Source organism: Chaetodon trifascialis, chromosome 15 (genome assembly GCF_039877785.1).
Source record: "Chaetodon trifascialis isolate fChaTrf1 chromosome 15, fChaTrf1.hap1, whole genome shotgun sequence".
Taxonomy (NCBI): domain Eukaryota; kingdom Metazoa; phylum Chordata; class Actinopteri; order Chaetodontiformes; family Chaetodontidae; genus Chaetodon; species Chaetodon trifascialis.
The window spans coordinates 25,917,376-25,945,095 of NC_092070.1; the positions used below are offsets into that span (position 1 = coordinate 25,917,376).

At 46.9% G+C, this 27,720-nt stretch overlaps 2 protein-coding genes across 3 annotated transcripts in view; one reads left to right on the plus strand and one right to left on the minus strand.

Annotated features, from left to right (window-relative positions):
- Window positions 1-1,755: 1,755 nt before the first annotated feature.
- On the plus strand, window positions 1,756-23,569 carry LOC139344133 (integrin alpha-3-like). Of its 2 annotated transcripts, none has more exons than XM_070982081.1 (29): window positions 1,756-1,807; window positions 3,306-3,475; window positions 7,113-7,240; window positions 8,358-8,443; window positions 9,293-9,429; window positions 9,499-9,605; window positions 9,699-9,791; window positions 11,494-11,553; window positions 11,711-11,864; window positions 12,123-12,316; window positions 12,393-12,481; window positions 12,564-12,697; window positions 13,457-13,534; window positions 13,701-13,768; window positions 14,919-15,055; window positions 16,164-16,307; window positions 16,442-16,539; window positions 17,122-17,290; window positions 17,692-17,778; window positions 17,922-18,001; window positions 18,138-18,215; window positions 18,298-18,400; window positions 18,469-18,645; window positions 19,321-19,461; window positions 19,864-19,974; window positions 20,409-20,507; window positions 20,681-20,806; window positions 21,038-21,180; window positions 22,641-23,569. In XM_070982081.1, exons 2-28 carry the CDS (start codon window positions 3,318-3,320, stop codon window positions 21,146-21,148), a joined length of 3,147 nt encoding a protein of 1,048 aa, XP_070838182.1. In that variant the 5' UTR covers window positions 1,756-1,807; window positions 3,306-3,317; the 3' UTR covers window positions 21,149-21,180; window positions 22,641-23,569. The 2 variants fall into 2 exon arrangements, with proteins under 2 accessions (XP_070838182.1, XP_070838183.1); XM_070982082.1 differs by having other exon boundaries at window positions 19,330-19,461.
- A 235-nt stretch (window positions 23,570-23,804) lies between these two features.
- Window positions 23,805-27,720, minus strand: part of rdm1 (RAD52 motif containing 1) — a 5,078-nt gene continuing 1,162 nt past the window's right edge. The window contains exons 3-8 of the mRNA XM_070981755.1: window positions 27,382-27,561; window positions 25,638-25,766; window positions 25,410-25,560; window positions 24,298-24,396; window positions 24,064-24,140; window positions 23,805-23,983 (exon numbers count right to left, since the gene is read on the minus strand). Coding sequence (XP_070837856.1) covers window positions 23,906-23,983; window positions 24,064-24,140; window positions 24,298-24,396; window positions 25,410-25,560; window positions 25,638-25,766; window positions 27,382-27,561 — 714 coding nt within the window. The 3' untranslated portion in view covers window positions 23,805-23,905. The remainder of the gene's footprint in view (window positions 23,984-24,063; window positions 24,141-24,297; window positions 24,397-25,409; window positions 25,561-25,637; window positions 25,767-27,381; window positions 27,562-27,720) is intronic.

Here is a 27,720-nt window from a genome sequence, read left to right on the forward strand (position 1 = left end):
TGCAGTTCATTCAGAGGAAAAAGGAAACACCAGATCACATCAGGGAGTCGCTTTCCGTCTGTCCGCCTCAGCTGACCACGTGGTAGAAGGTGTTCGTGGGTCTGAGCACAGTCCACCGCGGACATGGACTGTCGTGTGTCTGCAGGTTTCCAGTCCACAGGAAAAGGAACGGCGCTAGCTTTGGTGTCCAGGTGCGTTTTGTCCAGGTGAAGAGATGATGATGCTGAAGCACCACGCGAGACTAACCGCTGCTTCATCGGCCCACCGTCAGCGTCTGGCTTTGCTGCCAGCAGGTGAAGCAGTCGCAGCTCCGTCCGACATTCACCTTGATGAAAACCTGAGTGTGAGGGTTAGGACGAGAGAGGCAACGTGTGTTCTTCTGCTTCTTCTGTTCAACTGCTGTAAGGCAGAGTACATTAAAGCAAAACCCACCAGCTAATAAAGAGTGGCGGCTAATGTTAGCTAGCATTAGCATCTGATGTTGTAAAAGCTGCTGTTTGATGAGGCCAATCAGTATTTTCACTTTGCTTGAAGGAACTAAAATTTAGGAATAGAAAATAATATATATGGACTACGATGAGGGCTGCACGGTGGCGCAGCAGGTAGTGCGCATGCCACACAGCAAGAAGGCTGCCGGTTCGATCCCCGGGTCGGGCCTTTCTGTATGAAGTTTGCATGTTATTCCCGTGCATGCGTGGCTTCTCTCCGGCTTCCTCCCACAGACCAAAAACATGCTCATTAGGTTGATTGGTGACTCTAAATTGCCCCTAGGTGTGAGTGTGAGTGTGAATGGTGTATGTGCTGTGAACTGACCTGAGGACAGCTGCCCTCACACTCCTCACTGCGGGCTCTGCAGCCTGCGCGCTGCTCTGAACTGACCTGAGGACAGCTGCCCTCACACTCCTCACTGCGGGCTCTGCAGCCTGCGCGCTGCTCTGAACTGACCTGAGGACAGCTGCCCTCACACTCCTCACTGCGGGCTCTGCAGCCTGCGCGCTGCTCTGAACTGACCTGAGGACAGCTGCCCTCACACTCCCCACTGCGGGCTCTGCAGCCTGCGCGCTGCTCTGAACTGACCTGAGGACAGCTGCCCTCACACTCCTCACTGCGGGCTCTGCAGCCTGCACGCTGGTTTATGATGTCAGTGAGGGAGGTGCAGTGAGTGAGTGTGTGCGTGTGCGTGTGCCTGTGCGTGTGCGTGCGCGCGTGTGGAGCTGACTGATTAGCTGTGTTTTGAAAATGAGAAAAAGGATCAAAAGAGGAAGTGATCACAAAGAAAGGAAGCTGAAATAAGCCCAGAATCTGTGTGTGTGTGTGAGTGAGTGTGTGTGTGTGTGAGAGAGAGAGAGAGAGAGAGAGAGAGAGAGCAGTCAGCTCAGGCCTCATAATGTCAGACATCCACCTTCACACACACAATAAAAACACAAGGGTGTGTGTGGAGAGAGAGAGACAATCAAGGTGCCCTCGCACGCCCAGACGTCCTGGATCCATTTATGACCTGTGTGTGTGTGTGTGTGTGTGTGTGTGTGTGTGTGTGTGTGTGTGTGTGTGGGCGGGTTAACACAGAGACATGATTTCATTTCAGGGCGAGCGAGCACAGCTGAAGAATGAGAATGAGAGAGAGAGAGGGTAGAGAGACCTTTGGGTGAAGCAGGGAGAGAGAGCGAGGCAGCAGAGCAGAGCAGTCTGTCAGCAGACGGACGAGAAGTCGGACGGAGCTCAGCGGGAATCAAACTGACGACCTCTCAGGGCAAAGAAACCTTTGTTAACAACGAGAAGCTGCTTCTGAGTGACAGCAGAGAAAAAGGTTTGAGTTTCTTCTTCTTGTCTTTTCTTTGTGCTGCAGGTTGTTTCTGTTTCTTAGCCAAAAACTCCTCGTACTGTCAGAGTACTACTACACGTTTGATAGCATTATGTCCTGAAGCGTGATGACTTTGAGCAGTGAAGCTCCTTTAAACTTGTTTATATTCGGCTCTCGTATTTTCTCTGAGTTTGAACCTTCAGATAAACAGTAACTGTCAAAGAAATGTAACGTGCATAACGTGGAAATACTCTAGGAAGCTCACGCTGATGAAGACGAAGGTGTCCATTGAGTTCAGGGACTGTCCTCACGTTTGGTGTGAACTTCAGACTTAATGACATGAGAAACCTCTCCTGGACCAAAGACGACCTCTCCTGGACCAAAGACAACCACGTTCTGGACCAAAGGGTCGGACTTTGGTCCACTGAAAACAGGTGGTCTCAGAACTGGACTTTGTAGAGTACGAGGATGTTCATTGGACAAATAGTCTGGAGTGTTTGTGTCTGAAGTTGGTGTGCTGTAGTAATGCCATTGTGATGTTATTACAGTGGCAACAAACAGAAAGTCTATTGGTTCATTTTAACCATGAATTCAAACGGTGGCAGGAGAGCGACATCAGACGCACGCCATCAACAGACCAATCAGTGTTGAGCATAGAGACAATGAGGACAGGAAGTACGTATTCAATTCAATTATTTTTATTTATGTGGCAACAAATCCCAACAGAAGTGTCTCAGGACACTGTCCATTTTGAGCAGGTCAGGACCAGAGACCCAGCAGCTCCTCCGTGTGGGACAGCGGCGAGGACAGGAAGAAACCTGGAGCAGAACCAGCCTCTGATCCACCATTCGCCATGACGGGCGCACTTCTTTCATGTGCTCACATAATGTCGATGTGAAACCAAAACGAATGGGATCGAACGTGTCCAGCATCACAAAACATGAACTTTGGTTCAGACTTTAAGGTTCTGAAGCTCCCTGAGAATCAAACTGTTGTTCCCAGATCTGTGGTCAGCATTGTGAAGGAAAGGTGGATTTACTGAGCCGTCAGCCGGACAGGAGGCCAGGAGGCCCCAGCTGCCGTATCCCTGCTCCACATGAACGCCACAGATTCAGCGAAAAGGAAAAAGTCACTGAGATCATGAAAAACGTCCAACAGCAAACACAAAGCAGAGCGAACTGGAGCGGATTCAAAGTCCAGCAGAGACGCTTTGACGAGCACGAATTTACCAAAGTCTATGAAGGACAAGAAGCCGACAGCTGAAAGTCAAACTGCTCCAGTCTCCTCTGCAGGTCTGAGCGTACGGACGGTACCTGCGCGCCGCCTTGAGCGGATCACCTGAACCGATCCCGCCGATCGCTGCTCCTCGTGTTGCTCTTTGTCCACACGGCTGAAAGCAGCCAGTGAAACCACAGAAGAAGAACGCTCTGCATGCAGAGACAGACTGCTACGTGCAGACGTTCGTCCACAGACGCTGACTGTGCTGCTGCTGTCCTCCTCTCAGGTGTGCGTCTCCATGGCGACAGGTGTGTGTGTGTTACTGAGTGCGTGGGTCGGTGTGTACGCAGCGTTGAACCTCGACACATCGTTCCCGCTGCTGAAGACAGGTGGAGAGGGAAGTCTGTTCGGACTGTCTGTCGCTCTGCACCAAGACCTGAAGACAGACAGTTACCTGTGAGTACACACCGTCTGTCTATCTGTCTGTCTGTTACCTGTCTGTCTGTTACTGCACCTGTCTGTCTGTTACCTGTCTGTCTGTTAGCTGTCAGTCTGTTACCTGTCTGTCTGTTAGCTGTCTGTCTGTTACCTGTCAGTCTGTTAGCTGTCTGTCTGTTACCTGTCAGTCTGTTAGCTGTCAGTCTGTTACCTGTCTGTCTGTTAGCTGTCTGTTACCTGTCTGTCTGTTAGCTGTCTGTCTGTTACCTGTCAGTCTGTTAGCTGTCTGTTAGCTGTCTGTCTGTTACCTGTCTGTCTGTTAGCTGTCTGTTAGCTGTCTGTCTGTTACCTGTCTGTTAGCTGTCTGTCTGTTACCTGTCTGTTACCTGTCTGTAAGCTGTCTGTCTGTTACCTGTCAGTCTGTTAGCTGTCTGTTAGCTGTCTGTCTGTTACCTGTCTGTCTGTCTGTTAGCTGCCTGTCTGTTACCTGTCTGTCTGTCTGTCTGTCTGTTACCTGTCTGTCTGTTAGCTGTCTGTAAGCTGTCTGTCTGTTAGCTGTCTGTCTGTCTGTCTGTTACCTGTCTTTCAGCTGTCTGTCTGTTACCTGTCTGTCTGTTAGCTGTCTGTTACCTGTCTGTCTGTTACCTGTCTGTCTTTCAGCTGTCTGTCTGTTAGCTGTCTGTTAGCTGTCTGTTAGCTGTCTGACTGTTAGCTGTCTGTTACCTGTCTGTCTGTTAGCTGTTAGCTGTCTGACTGTTAGCTGTCTGTTACCTGTGTGTCTGTTACCTGTGTGTCTGTTACCTGTGTGTCTGTTAGCTGTCTGTCTGTTAGCTGTCTGTTAGCTGTCTGTTACCTGTCTGTAAGCTGTCTGTCTGTTACCTGTCAGTCTGTCTGTCTGTCTGTCTGTCTGTCTGTCTGTCTGTCTGTCTGTTAGCTGTCTGTCTGTTAGCTGCCTGTCTGTTACCTGTCTGTCTGTCTGTCTGTCTGTCTGTCTGTCTGTCTGTCTGTCTGTCTGTCTGTCTGTCTGTCTGTCTGTTACCTGTCTGTCTGTTAGCTGTCTGTTACCTGTCTGTCTGTTAGCTGTCTGTTAGCTGTCTGTCTGTTAGCTGTCTGTTACCTGTCTGTCTTTCAGCTGTCTGTCTGTTAGCTGTCTGTTAGCTGTCTGTCTGTTAGCTGTCTATTGGCTGTCTGACTGTTAGCTGTGTGTCTGTTACCTGTGTGTCTGTTAGCTGTTAGCTGTCTGACTGTTAGCTGTCTGTTACCTGTGTGTCTGTTACCTGTGTGTCTGTTAGCTGTCTGTCTGTTAGCTGTTAGCTGTCTGTCTGTTAGCTGTCTGACTGTTAGCTGTCTGTTAGCTGTCTGTCTGTTACCTGTCTGTCTGTCTGTTAGCTGTCTGTTACCTGTCTGTCTGTTAGCTGTCTGTCTGTTAGCTGTCTGTTACCTGTCTGTCTGTTACCTGTCTGTCTTTCAGCTGTCTGTCTGTTAGCTGTTAGCTGTCTGTTAGCTGTTAGCTGTTACCTGTCTGTCTTTCAGCTGTCTGTCTGTTAGCTGTTAGCTGTCTGTTACCTGTGTGTCTGTTACCTGTCTGTCTGTCTGTTAGCTGTCTGTTACCTGTCTGTCTGTTAGCTGTTAGCTGTCTGTCTGTTAGCTGTTAGCTGTCTGACTGTTAGCTGTCTGTTACCTGTGTGTCTGTTAGCTGTCTGTCTGTTAGCTGTCTGTCTGTTACCTGTCTGTCTGTTAGCTGTCTGTCTGTTAGCTGTGGTACAGTCCAGCCATCCTCGGTTAGCTTCCTGTGTGTGTGAGTTGTACTTTGTCTCATCAGTTAACCCTCGTTGGTTGATGGATGTGTGAAGCCACGACTTCCTGCAGCGCTGCAGTTCAACCACAGTGACAGACCATGGTGCTCTCTGATTGGCCGGTGGATGATGACACTGCAGTGTCTCATTTAGTCCGGAGCGGCGCAGACGTTTGTTTGTCGTGTGAAAGAGGATGTTGTTGAGTCTCAGATAAAAACGCTGGTGTGTGTGTGTGTGTGTGTGTGTGTGTGTGTGTGTGTGTGTGTGAATTCCTCATGTGTAACAAGGTTAAAGTACTTTTCATTTACAGAACTTCTCATGCAACACATTATTACACACACACAAACACACACACGCATGCATGCACAGACACGCACACAAACACACACGCACACACAGAGTCAGGTGAATGCCCTGCAGTGTTAATAATGCGTCTGAACTCTGACGAGGTTCAAGGGGTCACTGAGGAAGTGCCGGCACTGAACGATGAAGCACTGCGATGACAAGCTCGCAAAGAGCTTCTAGATGTGCTCAGGGCCTACGAGTCTTAAGAGAGCTCGAGGGGTCCTCGACTAGATGAGTGAGGAAGTTTCAGCACCAATAACTGACTTCCTGTTATTTTTACAACACTCGCATGCACCTGTAGAGGTCACTCAGAGGTCATCCAGCTGTCTGCCTCTATGGTCACCATGACAACCATCTCTTTATGTTCTCTAATTGGATTGGCTGTAAATGGACCACACACACACACACACACACACACACACACACACACACACACACACACACACACACACATACAGTAATCTCGTTTCCTCAGGGAGTTCAGGGGGTCAGGAGGTCAATGTGTCCTCTGATTGGCTCATCTCATCAGATGCCACTCCTGTGATTGGTTGAACATCTAGACCTGATCAATAATTAAGACAAAGGACGTTTTTGGGGTCCTTGAGGAAGTTCCAAATGTCGCTTCCAGGAATCCTCTAGAACGCTCCAGAGCTCCACCCTCAGTCTGAACGTCTGCCTGCTGGCAGGTCACATGATGCGTGTTCACATCACACAGGAAGCTACAGCTCACCTGACACCTGTGAACGATCACCACAGTAACACATGAGCCGAGATCAGATCTGAGGTCAGAGGTCACTGGGATGAAATGCTGTGTGCTCAGCTGCTAGACTAATCCAAGTGTGTGTGTGACCTGACCACAGAATGGGAAATGAAACATATTGAGGAAGCGTTACGCACACACACACACACACACACACACACACACACACACACACACACACACACACACACACTAAGTGGATGGACAAACCGTGTGTGTGCGTGTGTGTGTGTGTGTGTGCGTGTGTGTGTGTGTGTGTGTGTGTGTGTGTGTGTGTGTGTGTGTGCGTGCGTGCGTGCGTGTGTGTGTGTGTGTGTGTGCGTGTGTGTGTGTGTGTGTCCTGGATGTCCTTCAGACTCAGACTCTCAGACTCAGACTTCTTCCTGGAACATCAGAATTCAAAACCTTTTAAGTTACTGAGGTCTTCAAGGACATTCCAGGCATCTGGCATCTTGAGCGAGTTCCAGAATCTTTTAAACAGCTCCAGGGTCATTCAAGACTTTTCAAGGTGTCCCTGAAGGAGTTTCTGCACGGCTCCAGGACTACTTCAAGACCTTTCTGGGGTCCTTGAAGGAGTTCCACGATGCTTTCAAAGACTCCTTGCGTTTCCATGGATTCTTGCATTTGAGGATGCTTGACAGGGCTCTTGAAGTCCTTCCAGCCATTCCAGGGAACCTTGGAGGATTTCCAGATTATGTCGCCTTGCTCTTCAAGAAACAGACCCTCACCTGTCTCACCTTTCTCATCCTGTCAGGCTATTGGTTGGAGCACCCAGGGAGAAGGCGGAGCCTAATGTTCCAGCCAATCGAACGGGAGGAGTGTACAGCTGCCCGATCACAGCTGACCAGTCAGACTGCAGCAGGATGATGCTCATCGATCCAGGTGAGACTCACCTTTGTTTTCTTTTATGTGTCTTAGAGGACACACCTGAGCCGACTCACCTGCAGCCACACTCTGTTTACTTTCATATACAACACAGTTACTCAAGTACTACACTTAAGTACACATTTGAGGTACTTGTACTTAATTACTGTTACTATTTCCATTTTATGGAACTGAATACTTCTACTGCATTTCTCAGAGGTATACGTTGTACTTTTACTCCATTACATCAGTCTGACAGCTTTAGTTCCTCTTCAGATTCCTTCCTGTCCAGTGAAAAGCTCGTATCTCCAGCTGTGTTGATGTTGAATGTTTGAGCTGAACTGAAGGATGAAGAGTTCCTTCATGTCTTCTTCAGCTCAGTAAACTCTTTAAAACCTCTTTGATCAGCTGAAAGCTGAAAACAGCCTGTTTTTCTGAGAGATACGTGGTTCTCACAGGACGCCGTGCTGCAAACTTGCAGCAGGAACATGAATCCACAGAGACACACACTGACAGGAACACTTTACTCACACACAAGTACTTTTAACTCAAGTACTTTCAGCTGATAGTACTTACATACTTTTACTTCAGTGACGTTTTGGACGCCGGATTACTTTTTCTTCCTGCTCTGCCTGTAACTCCTCTGTGTTTTTTAGCAGTATCAGTACACTGAACCTGTACACAGTACACAGTACAGTACACAGTGAGCTGGTCACACGCTGAATGGTCGATGCTTGCCGCATCTCATTCGCTCTGCGTCAGCGCGGTGCTCTCTGACGGCGGGACGTCGCCCTGACCGGGTTGTTTGTCTGAAGCCTGACAGTCAGGACTCAGGGCTCGCTGCTCCTCAGCTTTCAGGCTAACGGTGTAAATGTGTCCTCGGCACTCAGACCTGGGACTTCATCTCTCTCCTGGTGCATTATGGGTAGTCCATCCCTCAGTGAGCAGTGACAGCTGCCGTCTGTCTCTGTGTCCTCTGCGGGCTTTTGTCCAAACACAGCACACACTCAGGGTGAAGCTGAGTGGGCTGTATCAGTGCTCACCACAGCAGCGGCCAATCAGGGGAGCTCGTTTCTAATGTCGCACTGGACAAACAAGCCCGCAGTGAGTTCCTCACCTGTCCTGTCTGTTTCAGACCTGAACCTGTCCGAGGACCTGGTTGAGGACATGTGGTTGGGCGTCTCAGTAGCCAGTCAGGGCCGACCTGGGGGGAGGGTCCTGGTGAGTCAGTGTCTCATTGGCTGGTCAAGCTGCCACTGTTTATAGATGTTTTGTTAGCATTAATGTTGAAAGGTTGTCACCTGTAGGTATACCTGAACACACCCGCTCACTCAGCTCCACCTGCAGGTGGAGGCGGAGATCAAACCTGGACACCACCTGACGTCCTCACTGTGGTCTTCATCACATCCTCGTTATGTTCCCATTAACCAGCTGATTGGATGACTAACTATCTTACTGGTCATCTGATCATCTGACTAACGAACCAACTGAATAATTAACTCACGGATTGACTGACAGCTCACTCAATGACCATCTAATTAACAATGTAGATCGTTAATAGCTGAATGACAGTTTGACTGTCAAATTAACAAACTGCTAACGTGCTTAATAAGCTCTTTATCAATTAATCAGCACTATTTACTGATCTACAGACAACTAACAAACAAAAGAACCAGCTGATAATCTGACTCTAGCTCAAAAACAAAAAAAATCAACAATAAATCAATCTGAATCAATAACTCCATGTCAGCAGCTGACAGACTTAACTCAGCACCTGATTGACTAATTACCTGACGTAACGAGCTCATCCTCGTTTTTCTCTGTATTTAAGGACAGAAATTGATGAATAACCGATGAATAACGATGTAAACTGACCGACTGTCTGATGGATTCAGGAGCTGAAAAACTAGTTGGTCAATCTGATTAATTAACAAGTTAACGAGTTTATCCAGTGACTAACGCACCTTCTGGCTCATTAACGTTCTAATTATCGACCTGTCTAACTAATCTGATTGATTGACGTTGAGTGTGTCTTTAACGAAGTGACTGACTGATGAACGCTCTCTGCAGGCGTGCGGCCATCGCTTCGTTAAACTCTACGGAGCATTCAAACTCAGACACATGATTGGCCGCTGTTATCTCCGTGGAAACGACCTGCAGTTCAATGACACAGACATGCACTGGCAGAACCTCGACCAGCCCTGCAGGTAGGTCACGTGACACACAGGTCACATATCGCGTGACATTTCAGTAAACCTGTGTTTGTGTGTGTTTAGTCACCTGGGTGATGTCAGCAGTGAGGTCATGTGTAACATGGGGATTTCTGCCGCCATCACTCAGACTGAAGTTATTGTCGGCACACCGGGAAGCCACGAATGGCAAGGTGAGATTCTGTCATCGCATTTCTGTGCTGCTGACTCAAACTCAGACACGTTGTCTTTCGTGAATGTGAATCTTCTGTGTGTGCGTGTCACAGGTAACGTCCACGTCTCCTGGATGAATCCAGACGTGCTCTTTGACACCCAGAGGAGCTCCCTCCCCAACCTGCAGCGCAGAAACATTTATATAGGTGAACTGTCCCTTTAAGTCTCACTAAATTCATAACTCGGACCTGAACAGACACGAAACACATGTGATTCAGTGCGACATCACTTCCTGTGGAACCTCCAGAAATCCAGAAAGACTGATGGATTCAGATACCTGAAGTTTCCTTCAGTATCACAGTGATTCATCAGTACATCCATGAGTACGCTGCTAACAGACGCTGCTAACAGACGCTGCTCACAGGCACTGCTAATAGACGCTGCTAACAGATGCTGCTAACAGACGCTGCTAACAGACGCTGCTCACAGACGCTGCTCACAGATGCTGCTAACAGACGCTGCTAACAGACGCTGCTCACAGATGCTGCTAACAGACGCTGCTAACAGACGTTGCTAACAGACGCTGCTAACAGACGCTGCTAACAGACGCTGCTCACAGGCACTGCTAACAGACGCTGCTAACAGGCACTGCTAACAGGCGCTGCTAACAGACGCTGCTAACAGATGCTGCTCACAGGCACTGCTCACAGATGCTGCTAACAGACACTGCTAACAGACGCTGCTAACAGGCACTGCTAACAGGCACTGCTAACAGGCACTGCTAACAGACGCTGCTAACAGATGCTGCTCACAGGCACTGCTCACAGATGCTGCTAACAGACGCTGCTCACAGATGCTGCTAACAGACGCTGCTAACAGATGCTGCTCACAGATGCTGCTAACAGACGCTGCTCACAGATGCTGCTAACAGATGTTGCTAACAGACGCTGCTAACAGATGCTGCTAACAGGCACTGCTAACAGACGCTGCTAACAGATGCTGCTAACAGGCACTGCTAACAGGCACTGCTAACAGACGCTGCTAACAGATGCTGCTCACAGGCACTGCTCACAGATGCTGCTAACAGATGCTGCTCACAGATGCTGCTAACAGACGCTGCTCACAGATGCTGCTAACAGATGTTGCTAACAGACGCTGCTAACAGATGCTGCTAACAGGCACTGCTAACAGGCGCTGCTAACAGACGCTGCTAACAGATGCTGCTCACAGGCACTGCTCACAGATGCTGCTCACAGATGCTGCTAACAGACGCTGCTAACAGACGCTGCTAACAGATGCTGCTAACAGGCACTGCTAACAGACGCTGCTAACAGGCACTGCTAACAGGCACTGCTAACAGACGCTGCTAACAGACGCTGCTAACAGATGCTGCTAACAGGCACTGCTAACAGACGCTGCTAACAGGCACTGCTAACAGGCACTGCTAACAGACGCTGCTAACAGACGCTGCTCACAGACGCTGCTAACAGACGCTGCTCACAGATGCTGCTAACAGACGCTGCTAACAGATGCTGCTAACAGGCACTGCTAACAGGCACTGCTAACAGATGCTGCTAACAGACGCTGCTCACAGACGCTGCTAACAGACGCTGCTCACAGATGCTGCTAACAGATGCTGCTAACAGACGCTGCTCACAGACGCTGCTAACAGACGCTGCTCACAGATGCTGCTAACAGACGCTGCTCACAGATGCTGCTAACAGTTGAGCAGACTGTTAATGAGACGGTTTGTTTGAATACTGAAAACAGGACTGAAGTTGTAGCTCTGTGTCAGTATGAAAACCTCTGGACCTCCAAGTCTCCATGTGGCGAACACTAACTGTGTGTGTGTGTGTGTGTGTGTGTGTGTGTGTGTGTGTGTGTGTGTGTGTGTGTGTGCGCGCACAGGATATTCGGTCACTCAGGCTCGTCGTCTTCTCTCTCAGGATGATGAAACCATAGTAACAGGTGATGAACTCCTTCACTTTCATCAGTAAAGTATTGGAGGAAAAGGCTGATTGATCAATCGATTGGCTGATGTATTGATAGACTGGCTGATGTACTGATGGATTGGCTGATAGACTGATTGGTTGACTGATCTATTGACTCGTGTATTGATGAACAGGAGCTCCTAAGGACAGTAAAGAAGATGCTCGTGGCTCTGTGCTGTTGGCGAGCAAACAGTCTGATCAGCTGCTGATTCGTCAAACTCTGCGCGGTGAACAGATGGGCTCGTACTTTGGTAACGCTGTGGCGACCGCCGACCTCAACAACGACGGGTAAGGATCTACAGGTCACATGATTCACTCTGAGGTCACATCCTGGTTTGCTTTTTGTGTCCCAACATGAAGAAATCAAATTCAGGACCACAGAGAATCACGCTGTAAAACGTGAAGTGGAAATATTTTAGTTTCTTAAGATATGTGAAATGCCCAAAAGTCTCAAAGTGCAGTCAAAAACACGTCAAATTAGATTTCAAACCGAAATAAAAACTTCTACAGTGCACTTAAAGACAGACTTTTGGTTTTCTCCTGCAGGTGGAACGACCTGCTGGTGGGCGCTCCTTTTTACTTCCATCGTCAGCAGGAGGCGGGCGGGGCTGTTTATGTCTACATGAATGCTGGAGGTTCGTTTGATTCTCAGCCCAGTGTGGTGCTGAGAGGACCAGCCGGATCAGCCTTCGGTATGTCTGTTACTGCTGCCGGAGACCTCGATCAGGATGGCTTCCAGGGTGAGGACACGACCATGAGCTCATTTCGATGTTTGAAGAGACAGCGATGAAGAATCGAATGTCTTTTGTCTGTCAGACTTTGCAGTCGGAGCTCCTTTCCATGACACAGGAAGTGTGATGATCTGGACCGGGAGCAGCGAGGGGGTCTCTACAGAACCGAGCCAGGTCGCACTGTAAACACGCTTCTGTATGATTACAGTCAGAGTGTAGGTCTCACCTGTAACGCCTCCACCGTGTCTCTCTGCAGGTGATCCGGGGAAGCAGGATCTCTCCTGGGTTCAGGACTTTCGGGTACTCTCTGTCTGGAGGTCTGGATGTTGATGGGAACAAATATCCGGACCTGCTGGTCGGCTCCCTGGACAACACCGTTGCTCTGCTCAGGTATTTGAACCCCCCCAATCACACTAACAGAGAGAAAATATGTGTTACCGTCAAACACATTTCAAGTTTTAAATCTTTATTTAAAATGCTCAAAATTCACATATAAACTACTTGTAACTTTACGAAAACTGTAAGTAAACAGTGACTCCCTGTTCGGACAAGCATTGACAGCATGGTAACAAACCCTCGGGTACCAGGGGACCCCTGTGGGCCGTCACAGGACCCTGTTATCCATCACTTCAGCACTTCGTCGTTATGCAGATGACGCCCACCTCTATGATTTATCTCTCTGGTGTTTCCTCACTTCAAAGTGGCGAGTGGATAGCGTTTCCTCAGTTTTCAGTTTTTCTTAATAAGCTCAGTGTTTTTAAATGTGTGTGTGTGTGTGTGTGCGCGCGTGTGTGTGCGCGCGTGTGTGTGCGTGCGTATCTATGTGTATCTATGGTGTCTTTTATTTGTTGTATTGCTTTTATGTAAAACACTTTGGGCTGCTCCTTTGTATGAAAAGTGCTCTATAAATAAAGTTTGATTGATTGATTGATTGATATTGTCACACCGCATAGTACATGCACACACACACGCACACACACACGCCATGCTTGGTGAAATTCGCTACGTTACAGTTTAAATTTGTAGTAATAAACATGTTTTACAGCTGCTGAACAGTCATGTTATTTATGATAATGTGGACCGAAGTGATTGATTGATTGATTGATTGATTGATTGATTGATTGATTGATTGGTTGATTGATCCCGCAGGACTCGTCCAGTCATTCACCTCAATAAAACGCTCAGAGTTTCTCCGGACATCGTCGACCCAAACAGTTGTGACTTCTGGTGAGTTTCAAGCCTGTGACCTGCTAACATGCTAATGACTAAGTGAAGTTAAAAAATAATCACTAACCTTAAGGCTCCATACGTTCTTTACAGTATATGATACTGAACAGCTGAGAGCTAACAGCTGACTCAGAATGTGTGTGTGTGTGTGTGTGTGTTGTGTTAGTATTCAGGTGGAGGCGTGTTTCTCCTTCATCTTCAGCACCAGAGAGAAAAGCGAAAGGGACAACGTCAGTGAGTAAACTGATGGAGGAAGCATTCCATTCTTTACTGTAGTAAAAGTACTGATACCACACTGCAAATACTGAAGTAAAAGTACATGAGTATAATCACATTGCAGCATTGTTTAGAATACTGATACTACAGTTACTTCATTTCCCCTCATGCTTGACGTCAGACTGATAGAAATAAGGGGTAACGTCTTGACTGCCTCTAGTTTGAAGTATCTGAAGTGAGCGACAAGAGGCTGCTGTTCAGTTTCACACAGGAGTTAACATTTGGAGTAAAGTATACTAGTAGAAATGGAAAGTAGCATGAAAAGAGTCAAGTAAAGCACAAGTACTTTAAAGTTAGTACTTCATACCTCCAGACTACAGTGAGCACAGACTGCAGCCTCCTGGATTAGCTTCAGCCGCTAACCTGACACATGGAGGACTATGAGGACACGAAGCTAACGAGTCTGTTTATGGTCAGAAATGAATTATCATCAGCAGCTTCCTGTGTGTGTGTGTGTGTGTGTGTGTGTGTGTGTGTGTGTGTGTGTGTGTGTGTGTGTGTGCTCTCAGCTAATTGGCCAACCTGATTGATTGACAGGATGTCCACTAACACAGACACAGATGCGCACGCACGCCCGCGCGCGCACACACACACAGATGACATCATACTGTGTCCTTGTGTGTCCTCGTGTTCTTTCTTCTGTGTGTTTTCCTCAATGATAAATCACATTATAGAAACTGATATTATTACATCACACACACACACACACACACACACACACACACACACACACACACACACACACTCACACACACACACACACACACACACACAGTATTCCTCTGGGAGCTGTGTGTAGGTGTTTTCTGGTTGTGTCTTTAATTTGACCAATCAGAGACGAGGTCACACCGTTGCTATGACACCAAGCATACACACACACACACACACACACACACACACACACACACACACACACACAGCATATATCTGTGTACAGACAAGCGAGACCAGATCGACATAAAAAACGTGTGTAGAGCAGCAGCCTGATGAAGACACAGCAGATACTGCAGTAGAAGGTAGTACAGTAAGGACGGGACAGTTATGTCCTACCAGATGATGCTGTGTCCTTCTTTAACTGTCTCTCTTTCTCTGTCCATCTGTCTCTCAGCCGTCCACTTCACTGTGACCGCTGACATCACCAGCCTCAAGTCCCGCCTCCGTTTCCGTGACAACGGGCAGAGCGCGTACTCTGGTTACCTATCGATGCCGAAAAAACAGTGTGAAACTCTGAAAGTCGGACTGCTGGTGAGACACATCACAGTGTGACGTTCTGTTAGCGCCCTCTGCAGGATGCAGCGTTCATGACAGCCACGTTTGACCTGAGGACAGGTTCATCCTCTGGAGAGCAGGCCTGAGATCAGGACATGGACTGATCTGACTGGAACTTGTTTCTGCAGTAAATATGAAGGAAGAGGTTTGAACTGTGCTGACATTTAGTTAAAATGAAGTCTGAGAATCATTCCAAGTTAAACCAAAACCTTTTGAACACCTTTTGAAAGTAAATGCAAACACTCAAAGAAATGCTAATGCTAGCACAGCGCCGGACGCACTCACAAACCAACTGTGTGGTCTGAGTGTGGCGCTTTCTGAGGAGAAACTATCCGAGATCTGACATTTGATGCAAATGTTTCAGATATTTCAGCATTTGATTAAAGGAAATCTGCTGTGTGAGATAAGACCAGCGGATTCTTCTGAGCTTTAATCAGTCTGCTGCTGACAGACGTCATATCCTGCTTCTCCACCAGCGTTCACAGGAAAAACATGAACTTTCTGTTTAGACGCAACAACAAACTGCTGACAGTGGACATAACTTGTTTGGAGGACAGACGGATTTCTCGGACTGTTCGTGTAAAGAGTGTTGCTGGTGTTGAGTTTCCAGTTGGCCTCAAAGCGTCGAGCTGTGCGGGTTGACGTAAAGTTCACGATGTTCTGGACTCGTCCGGTCACGTCTTCATGTCGCTCTTATCAGCTTGTTGTGTTTCTGCCCACATTTTCTCGGCTTGTTTGTTCAGGTTAACAGACGTCTGATGGCTCAGCTGACATCATGTTTCAAACCTATCACATCGGTCCTGATCTTCAAGCCCCCCCTCCTGTTTTAGCCCATTAATCCTGTTTGCTCCACATTCCTGCTAATCATTCTCCAGATCATCCCTTCAGCCTGATTTCTTTCCAGGCAGCAACAGGTTTCACTTCATTTAGATCAACCTGCAGAGACGCACTGATGGTGCGTTCAGGGACACTCTGGAGTGTGAGAGGACAAACTATGAACAAATGCAGACAAAGGGAAAAGTAGAACAGTTCCTCATATTAAGAGTTTTGTCGAAGCTTTTTTCTGTGTGTTTGTGTTCTACAGAGTCCAATCCGAGACAAAGTGGAACCTCTGGTGTTCTCCATGAACTTCTCTCTGTATGAGAAGCCTCCCAAGAAAAGAAACTCTGTCCAGGACCTGAAACGTCTCCCTGTGCTGAGCCAGACACCCCAACCCATCAGAACCCAGGTCAGAACCAATCAGAGCCCAGGTCATATCTTAGTCAAACCAAGGTCAGAAAACTCTTCAGAGCAAAGAAAACAGGAGAGTCCAGGTCCTGTTTGGACTTTCCTTCACTGATGCTGAATTTCTTCATCTCTCAGATCCACATCCAGAAGGCCTGTGGTTCTGATAACCGCTGCCATAGTAACCTGCAGATGACAGCCCAGTTCACAGATGAGAACCAGAAACCCTTCCCCATGTGAGTGAACTCGTTCAGACCGGACTGAGGGTCCACTTTAAGAAAGCACAAGCTGAAAGGCTTCTGCGTTTCTGTCTTTGTGTGAAAATGCTTCTGTTTTGTGGGTCCAGCAAACAGCTGATCAGGTAACAATTGATTATTCAGATCAATCATATCATTACATTTAATTCGGGATGAGATGAGTGTTTCAACAAGGAATAAATAAAGATGAGGGTCAAAAGCTGAATGTAGGTATGCAGCAAACCCTGTTCTTACCTGTCAACACTCCTCTGTATGGGTCTGTTTTATTGTGGGTCATGTGACACACTGAGTCCAGGTACTTTGTTTTGCCTGGTCAGTCCACCTACACTGCCTACATGTCCACTAGCAGCCTACAACACCCAGCTTAGTCATTCTAACACTGTTCTTCAGAACAGTTCGTTGATGCCAAAGAGTCATTTGACCAAAAGAGTCTGAAAAGACTGCAGAGCCCTGATCACTGGACATGTCCGTCCCTCTGTCCTGTACATAGTGAAACTGACAATAAGGTTGACTTTGACTTGACTTTTTGTCATGTTGTGATTTGTGTGTTTTTGTTTCCAGGCAGAAGGACAGACAGGTGTTGTACTACAATAGCAGCATTAACCGATTGTTTCTGGACCTTAACGTCAGCAACACACCATCACCGGGCCGACCAGCAGAGGACGCTCATAACGCTGTTGTGAACATTAGCATCCCACCGCTGCTCATATACTCTGGAGTCCGAACGAAGGTAGTGAACCCAAAGGATTTTTGGCAGGGAGTGCAGGGAGATAACAGTGTCATCTGCATAGGAGTGGATATTTAAGATCAAGCTGTGAATGAAATCGCTGAACATAAACATGAAGAGTCGTGGGCTGAGCCTTCAGGGACACTGACGATACCCTGGAAGGCTTAAGACTTGACTTAAAGATGCCTTCAATAACTTGAGTTATTGACCTCAGATTTGATATAAATCTACCCAAACGTTCTCAGACTTGACTTGGACTTGTCCTGAAGGACTAAGGCTTTGACTTGAAGTTTGCCTTGGATTTACCCACAGGAATCGATTGGCTGACTTGGGACTTATCGTAGAGGACCTGCGACTTGGACCAGTTCCTTCTACAGTCAGTCCTGTCTTTGTTTGTGTTTCAGGGTGACGTCCAGGCGATGGTGGAATGTTCTGTTGTGGACGCCGTTCTTCTCTGTGAGCTGGGGAACCCTTTCAAAAGCAACCAAAAGGTAAAGGATACTCCCGACAGTCTAGTACTGCTGATATTGTGGTATTGCTGATACTATGGTACACTGACTTTCTGTATTACTGTCTGTACTGCAATACTGCTACTGGGACTCCAACTGATCCTCCATCTTCTTCTGTTTTCTAGGTTCAGGTGTTGATCATATTTCAGCCATCTGAGATCAGTTTGGACAGCAGAGAGATTCAGTCTGTGTTGCAGCTGTCCACGTAGGACGCGCGCGCACACACACACACACACACACACACACACACACACACACACACACACACACACACACACACACACTTGTCTTAATGCCTTTTATTGGACAAGTTGGACAGAGTTGTCTCTGTGTGTCTTCAGGCTCAGTGAGCAGTCAGATCTGTTTCCTGTCAATGTCTCCATGTTGGTGGAGTATTCACTGCAGGCATCTCTCACTCTGTAAGTAACAGTGTTTCATGTTGACCTCTGACCTTTGATCTGATGACCACACTTCTCTTATTGGTTCATTGTGTTCTGACAGAATCAATCCACCAGGCCCCGCCTCCTTCAGCGGTCATGTGATTGGTGAATCAGCCATGAAGAGGACAGAGGATGTCGGCAGTCTGCTGCTCTTCACCTTCCAGGTTTGTCTAAAATCACTGTTCAAAGAGTGGAAGCAGACCAGGTGTTGACCGACTACCTTATGCGACAGGTGCTCATCAAAGGGAAGCCGCTAGGTCGCCTAGGCAACCTACAGGTCGTGTTTGATTGGCCGAGGGAGGTCTCCAATGGCAAATGGCTGCTGTACCTTACAGAGATCGAAATGAACGGCCCATCAGAGCCACTTTGTGCTCCGCCCGGCAACATCATCAACCCCCTCAACCTCACGGTAACATCAGCCTCATACTGACCCCTTTCAAAATAAAAGTCCAGAGATGGAGCATTTCAGAATAAAGGCCAGTCTAATCGCAATCTTCAGTTCGTCTCTTTCATGTTGTTTCACAGAATAAATAGAATATAGAATAGAATTTCCTAAACCTGTCTTCCGCACAGACTCCACAGGCGGCTTTGTCACATGGTGTGTAGAAATGAATGAACTGCAAACCTTCAAAAAACTTAATCCATTTTCTGTGGGCTGTCAACGTGTTTGTTTCAGCAGAAACACCTTGAGAGTTAGTGACCAGGTTAACATCTATGAGCAGGTCGTCCTCTTCACACACTGAGATGAGACACTGGATCCGTCCCTGCAGGGGAAACTGAGATCACCAAAAAACTTACGGTGTTACTGCTGAACATGGTCGCCAGGCTCTTTGTTATGTTTCAGCTGTTTTATTGGCTTTTAATATTTGTACCCAAGACGGGTGGATTATTCTGAACAGATGTTAAACTACTGATGATTCAAGCCTTGAATTACAGCAGTGTAAACATTTGGAAACGCTGTCCCAACGACCGTCCCAGTTTGTCCCTGTCACTTTTTAATCTGTCTCTGAGCTCATAAAATGTGATCCTGAACAACCTCACCAACTCTTCTGCTCTGCTTGAATATCTGTGCCTGTTTGCTCAGCTGTCCAAGGTGGAGGAGAAGAAGAAGAAGAAGAAGAAGAGGAGTCTGGAGGAGGAGGTGAAGGAGAAGAGGGAGGAACAGAGAGAAAAAACTCTACCTGTCCTGCACCTGCAGGGACAAAAGAAGAAGTCCTACATTCTGGTACAAACACAGCCACTTCTGTAGCTTTGTGTCTGTTGGTAATGCAGTACTGCCACCACCCACCAGGGGCGCTGTGAAGTATAAAACAACCCAGGAAGCTACACTGGACGAGTTACACTTGACTTTGCGTGCATGCTGTTGTGGTTTGTCTTTGGGAGGACCTTGAGTGGGACGTTGGACCCTTTCGCAGTGTTAGGACATTTTTGTAAAGGGACAACAATGTTAGACAGCGAGGACATTTTAGTAAAGTGCAAACATTTTTGTAAAATAAGGATATTTTGTTGTCCCTGCCTCTGCAAAGGACTGTTTGAGAGTTCAGACTTGATTTTAGGGTCGGGGGTAAAAATGAGATCCAATTTCAGTGTCCTCATGGGTATCAAACGTGTGTGTTTGTGTGTGCAGGACTGTGCGAACGGGGCCAACTGTGTGACGTTCGTATGTCCGCTGGTCAACATGAACAACTCAGCAACTCTGACGGTCAGAGCCAGACTGTGGAACTCCACCCTGATCGAGGTACGAACACTTTGAGCACATCTTAACTTTACAGAACAGACGCCATCTCTGCAGCTTTTAGCTTCCTTTAGCTCCTAGCTTTGCTTTTTGCTTCACACTTCCTATTTGGCTCAATGTTTCCAGCAACACCCAGAACAGCCGACAGACTCAGTCAGAGACCAGCTGGAGGACATTTAGCATTTAAAGAGCAGATATTTCCCTCAGGAGCTGGAGCTAAAAATCCAAAAATCAAGAGAGAGAAGACTGGACTGACGTCCATCAGGAGACACAAACATGACTCTAAATGAATGACTGTTGCTCTGTGACTGCAGGATGTGGAAGTATGTAGCAGTTTGCTAACATGTTAGCAACACTTACTGTGTAAGCTGTTAACATGTCAGGACTGAGTTTCACTCACTGATTCTTCAAATCAGATCTTCTTGTGGGTGTTTTAGGACTACGGCGATGCAAGAAGTGTGTTGGTTCGAGGCCGGGCAACGCTGAAGCTGCAGACTAACAAACCGACCGTCAACATGGAGTCTCACAGCACAGAGGTACTAAACTGCTCAGTGGCAGGCAGCGCCGCACAGAGGCGGTGGAGTGAATTACAGTCACAATCTGAATAAAAATCATGATGATGTATATTCTCTTACCAGTGAAAAACCACCATCAGTGTTTTTGTAGTTTCCTTTGTTGCCTCCTGGATCACAGTGGTCTTCCTCTTCAGATTGAGGTCTACATTTATCCTGACCTGGGGCAGCAGGTGAACTCCATCGCCCCCCTGTGGATCATCGTGGTCTCTGTGCTGGCTGGCGTCTTACTGCTGGCTCTGATCTGCCTGCTGCTCTGGAAGGTAAACTGAGCTGTAAGACGTATAGAGATAGTCCAGCAGATAAGAACAGAAAGCTCAGCCATGAACTTAATACTTCTGTCTTATCACTGGTTCTAGTTTCAGGGTCCACGTTTGACCAAAGTCCACAGATTATTCTGATGTTTTGCCTTCTTGTCGCCATAAAATCATTAATGTGTAATATCCTCATCGCCTACTTGGTAAAGTGACATTGTGCTGCCCCCTGCTGTTCAGTGTGGTTTCTTCAGGAGAGCCAGCACCAGAGAACTGTACCAGGCAAAGACCCAGAAAGCCCACATGAAGAGCCAGCCGTCTGAGAGCCAGAGGCTGGACGAAGAACTCTGAGGCTGGGCAGACTGCTGCCAGAAAGCCCTGCTGTAAGCACCGGCTGCTCCACGACTGCTTACTGACTGTTTACACGTAACTCACTGTTAACTGTTCACTGACTGTTTACATTTAACTGACTGTTTACATTTAACTGTTTACATTTAACTGACTGTTTACATTTAACTGTTTACTGTTTACATTTAACTGTTTACATTTAACTGACTGTTTACATTTAACTGACTGTTTACATCTAACTGTTTACTGTTTACATTTAACTGACTGTTTACATTTAACTGTTTACTGAACTGACTGTTTACATTTAACTGTTTACATTTAACTGACTGTTTACATTTAACTGTTTACTGACTGTTTACATTTAACTGTTTACTGTTTACATTTAACTGACTGTTTATATTTAACTGTTTACTGACTGTTTACATTTAACTGACTGTTTACATTTAACTGTTTACATTTAACTGACTGTTTACTGTTTACATTTAACTGACTGTTTACATTTAACTGTTTACATTTAACTGACTGTTTACTGTTTACATTTAACTGACTGTTTACTGACTGTTTACATTTAACTGACTGTTTACATTTAACTGTTTACATTTAACTGACTGTTTACTGACTGTTTACATTTAACTGACTGTTTACTGACTGTTTACATTTAACTGACTGTTTACATTTAACTGTTTACTGTTTACATTTAACTGACTGTTTACTGACTGTTTACATTTAACTGTTTACTGACTGTTTACATTTAACTGACTGTTTACATTTAATTGTTTACTGACTGTTTACATTTAACTGACTGCTTACTGACTGTTGGGGCGGGGCTTGAATGTCTTCACTTCCTTCTTTCCAGCTGTTCTGACTCTTCCTGCACCTGATCGATCAGCTCATCAAAAACTCTATCTTTATTTGTCTGTTTGAAAATCCTTCTCTGCCTCTTTATTAGCGTTCATTTGAGTATTGATATGTTGTTTTTTGATCTCCTGCATTCATTTATCTTTATAAAACAACTTTTATTGTGAAAATCCCCCTCAGGCTGTCAGAGGAAGTTGTATGTTTCACTCAGTTTGATCAGTGTGTGGATGTTAGAGGCTAACAATGCTAACATGCTGATGCTTAGCAGATGCAATTTTTACCGTGTTTAGCATGTTAGCATGCTAACATTAGCTCATTAGCATTAAACACAGAGTCCAGGTGAGACTAATGGGAAGGTCATCAGCTCTGCAGGTATGTGGTCATGAACCAAAGGATTGGACATGTTGACCTGATGATGGCGCTAGATGAGAAGTCAGAGGATCAATAAAGTTTTTACAGTTCATCTGAACGTTGCCGTCCACATAGCTGACGCGGCTAAAGACAGACACACGTCCACAGAGTGAAGGTCAACTCATCAGAAACATGAACTTCCTGTTTCCCTTCAGCTGCTCCGCTGTCTTCACTTCTTGCTGCTGTTGTTGCACATACGAGGTTTCTGTGTTTTGTGTGTCTGCAGTGTGGTTTCTTTGTGCGTCGGACGGCACGGTGGGCTGCGGTGCTCCATCAGGGAAGGATTATGGGTAAAGATCAGAAGCAGCAGTATACGGACACCGACGGTTTCCTGATCCAAGACGTCTCCTCGCCCAGCAACAGGAAGTCACCCAGGCACTGGGTCACCTCCTGGACTGAGACAATCTGAGACTGATGGTATCTATGGAGACAAATCCTGAATCGGACCAAACCAGACCAGACTAGACTAGACCAACATATCCCAACCCAGACCAGACTAGACTAGACCAGAGGACTTACTGAACTGGACCAACAAAACCTGAACTGGACTCAATTGGACCAATAAAACCTGAACCGGACTCAACTGGACCACACATCCTGACCCAGAACACACTGCCATTCAAGACCTGCTGCACTGTGTGTGTGTGTGTGTGTGTGTGCGTGTGTGTGTGTGATGACCTCTTAACCTGCTCACGTTCAGTCTGTTTTGACATGCGGAGATACGAGGTCTTCAGCTGACAGCAGGGCTGGTTGGTGTGAATGTGGAACACTTTCTTTATTATTGATCTGTAATCAGGATGTTTACTTTTTGTTCTTTTTTCATATCAGTGTGATTTGCTGTGCAACAACATTTCCCAGCATCCTCCTGGCCTCTGAGTGAGCTCACATTTGAAGAACTTAACGCTGGTTTTTGGACAGATCCAACAGGAAGTTGTTGCATGTGTCCTGATGAAGACACAAAGAGTTGTTAGTGAAACACTGGTGTTGCGTTCACGTTCTAAAAAAAGATCACAGCTGTTGTGTTATTTGATGGTGATATTTCTGACAGCACTTGAAAGCAGCATCAGTGTGTGGGCGTGGTCTGTCATCACCTTGGTGAAGTGTCTGTCAGAGTGTTTCCTGTATGTGGTGATATTAAAGTACTTTTTGACAGTTCACTGGTTTGTACTTTATCTGCCACGATGCTTTCAGGGTCAGTGTGTAACTCAGAGCTGCATCTGATGTTCAGGTAAATCTATGTGCTGTGTATTTATACATACATGTACATCATAGATGTATGTGTACTTATACTTACATGTACATGTGTATAAATACATACAGCAAATGCGACCAATCAGAGCTCAGCCTTATCTTCATTCAGCTGAGTTCAAAATCACAGAAAAGTGACGATGAAGAGAAAAAGTGATTTATTCAATAAATTAAACATTAGTCCCATAATGCACCACGGTTCAACCAGAGACACCGGAGTCCGGCCCACAGTCCTCTGAGAGTCTACGAGACAGTCAGATCCCACTCTTCATCATCTTCATCTTCATCAGGAGCAAACTCACTCCAGGTAACCTCATTCACCTGAGAGACAGAGATGACAGCTGACATGAACACGCACGCACGCACGCACGCACGCACACACACACACACACAGGGTTTACCTGGAGGACTCCTTCGGTCTGCTCAGGTAGGAGCTGATCTGAGGTCTGTTTCACCTCCACCATCACTTTACCATCACCTGCAGAGACGAGTGGACATCAGAGACGACTAATGAGAGGAGACACTCAGACGGTCCAACAGCACAAGAAGACAAACACACAGCATAACAACAGCAACAGCGGCAGCAGTAGTAGTAGTAGTAGTAGTAGTAGTGAGAGTACTTAGAGTATTCTTACCTAGTACTATGAGTAGTACTGTGGTGAAGGCCTGAACCAGAGCCTTCTCTCTGACCAGCTTCACCAGTTTACAGCGTGTCTGCAGCAGAGCACCTGGACCTGTGGGGGGGTGAGAGAGGGAGGGAGGGGAGAGAGAGAGGGACAGAGAGAAAAGAGAGAGGGGAGGGAGGGATAGAGGTGAGAGAGGGAGGGGGCAGAGAGGAGGGGAGAGAGGCGAGAGACGGAAGGGACAGAGAAAGAGGAGGGGGGAGAGAGAGAGAGAAGAGAGAGAGAGAGGAGAGAGAGGGAGAGAGAGAAGAGAGGGAGAGAGAGGAGAGGAGGGAGAGAGAGAAGAGAGAGAGGGAGAGAGAGGAGGGAGAGGGAGAGAGAGAAGAGGGAGAGGGAGAGAGAGAAGAGAGAGAGGGAGAGAGAGAGAGAAGAGAGAGAGGGAGAGAGAGGAGGGAGAGGGAGAGAGAGAAGAGAGAGAGGGAGAGAGAGAAGAGAAAGGAGAGGGGAGAGAGAGAAGAGAGGGAGAGAGAGAAGAGAGAGAGGAGAGGAGAGGAGAGAGAGAGAGGAGAGAGGAGGGAGAGGGAGAGAGAGAATAGAGAGGGAGAGAGAGGAGAGGGGGAGAGAGAGAAGAGAGAGAGGGAGAGAGAGGAGAGAGGAGGGAGGAGAGAGAAAGAGAGTTTCTGCGTATGTCATGGCGGTCACAGAGCAACGCCGCGGTCATCACGTGTTGCCATGTTTGTTTCTCATGAGCTAACAGCGAGCTAAGAGAACAACGAGCCAGCAGCTCATGAACATGTACGAGGTTTCCCAGACCACCTGGGAAAGAGGAGTGTTCGAACCTCCTCTTGGCGGTTTACGCTCGGACGTACTGCGGTCTGTGTACATGTACACTCGATGTACGCAGACTGCAGTACAACAAATACCTGCAGTCACAGATTTCTAAGCTCTGTTAGCTCGTGATGCTAGAGCGACTTCCTGTTTACACAGCTGATTCATCTTGATTGGCCACTCACTGAACCACTGGTCTGAAATCAGCCAGTTCCTCAGAGCTGTGGACGGACATTTTATTTTGAAATTGAAGAGAAGAATTCAGAATGGGCTGCTTCCTGCTGCGTCGTCCTCACCTGTGCAGGTGAAGCTGTCCTCCACCACTGCCGCTGCTCTGGTCGTCTGTCTGTGATGAGGGAAGGAGAGCTGCAGCAGACAGCCGAACCTCAGCCTCCTCCATCTGCCTCCACCCTCCTCCTCCTCTTCTTCATTGGTGAGCTCCCTCAGCTGAGGACAGACACAGACAGGAAGTCACCTGCTCTCACACTAACTCACCCGAAATCGATGACAGTTGTGTTTCTCACTGTGATGATGTCAGAGGTCCAGCCATTGAATCCCAGGCAGTGATTGGCCAGTTCCAGGCAGCGGGTGTGGCTCAGGGGTCTTCTGCTGTCAGACAGGAAGTGAGGAGTCTGTTTGGAGCTCAGCCTCACCTGAGCACGCACGCACGCACACACACACACACACACAGAAGTCATTTCTTTGTTTGAGCTCTTAAATGTGAGACGGACACGTGACAGGAAGCTGAGTGTCTCTGGACCGAAGACGTCTGAACCCTGAACAGCTGAGGCCGCCACGCGTCACGTTCTCCTTGTTTTAACGGATCAAACACCTGATTGGTCGAGCTCCCTTTAGAGCTGGCTGTGATGTCTCAGCATCATGTGACCCACTGATCTACGTCAGAAACACACTTGTGTTCTCAAAGCTAGCATCTGCTCACGGGATCATTTCTCTCAGCTGTGCAGTATTTATGATCCATACTGGCAACCGTGTTTTTAGAAACTGTACACGTTGTACATATACACAGACGCAGTATTTCTCAGGTGAAATAGTATTTTCTCAGGTGCAGTACAACACGTCATGTCAGTACTTAGTTTTCTTATTAGACTACGAGCAACAGTACTTTTCATGGCGGTAGGATTCTAGTACTCTGTATGAACATGTACTTGTACACAGTTGGTTTTTATTCTGCCTCTGTGCTGCTCTTTGTTATCTGCTGGCTGTAACGACTAAATTTCCCTAATGTGCGATCAATAAAGTCCCATCTTATCTGATTCGATCTGACTTTATCTTGAAATGTCCTGAGACCCCTGACAATGTTCCAGGGACCGATTAGGGGGTCCTGAGCCTCGTGTTGACTACACTCACTGCAGCTGTGAGCCAAAGCATCATCACTTCCTGTTTACTCATCATCGACCCTGCTTCATGTTTTATTTTAAATATCATTCTATTTATTTATTTTCAATGTTTTTACTTTATCAAACCTGATCTATTAATAAAGTTTTTTTAACCCTAAATGAAGAGTTTAATTCCTGTTGTTACCTGTTCAGGTGGGTCATATTACAGTTTTAGTTTGAGCTGAACAGTAACACCATGACGTCCTGATGAACTACAGAATCAGCAGAAGAAGAGTGTTGAAAGTCATGTGTAAGACTGCAGAAGAAGAAGAAGCAGAAGAAGAAGAAGAAGAAGAAGCAGAAGAAGAAGAAGAAGGAGAAGAAGGAGAAGAAGAAGAAGCAGAAGAAGAAGAAGAAGAAGAAGAAGAAGAAGAGGAAGAGGAAGAAGAAGAAGCAGAAGAAGAAGAAGAAGAAGAGGAAGAGGAAGAAGAAGAAGAAGCAGAAGAAGAAGCAGAAGAAGCAGAAGAAGAAGCAGAAGAAGAAGAAGCAGAAGAAGAAGCAGAAGAAGAAGCAGAAGAAGAAGAAGAAGAAGAAGAAGCAGAAGAAGCAGAAGAAGAAGAAGAAGAAGAAGAAGAAGAGGAAGAAGAAGAAGAAGAAGAAGCAGAAGAAGAAGAAGAAGAAGAAGAAGAGGAAGAGGAAGAAGAAGAAGAAGCAGAAGAAGAAGCAGAAGAAGAAGCAGAAGAAGAAGAAGCAGAAGAAGAAGCAGAAGAAGAAGCAGAAGAAGAAGAAGAAGCAGAAGAAGCAGAAGAAGAAGAAGAAGAAGAAGAAGAAGAAGAGGAAGAGGAAGAAGAAGAAGAAGAAGCAGAAGAAGAAGCAGAAGAAGAAGCAGAAGAAGAAGAAGACCACGCTGTCAAAGCTGTGAGGTGATGACCTTGAGTGGAGAGCTCTGGAACAGCGAGCGTCCGTCAGTCTGCTGGAGTGCCTTTGAGGCCTGAGCAGCAGAGTAGAACTTGATGATGGCGTAGAACCCGGGCGGACCGAGCGCAGCGTTAGGTAACACCTTCAGCAGGTAGAGAGGGCCGAAAGACGAGAAGACGCTGTACAACCTGTCCTGTGGGACAACGCACAGCTGTTACTGTCTGATGGACAAAGCTCCTTAAAAATACTGATTTTTAAATGGAGTCTGGTAGGACAACTTCTAGCTCCGGACATTTACTGATACTGATAGACCTGAACCCAGGTGGACTCACACAGACCTGAACCCAGGTGG

Coding starts and splice junctions, on each gene's coding strand:
- LOC139344133 (XM_070982081.1), top strand. CDS start 3,318: ATGGCGACAGGTGTGTGTGTGTTACTGAGTGCGTGGGTCGGTGTGTAC. Junction 18,646..19,320: donor TCAACCCCCTCAACCTCACG/GTAACATCAGCC, acceptor CTGTTTGCTCAG/CTGTCCAAGGTGGAGGAGAA. Junction 19,975..20,408: donor GGAACTCCACCCTGATCGAG/GTACGAACACTT, acceptor TGGGTGTTTTAG/GACTACGGCGATGCAAGAAG.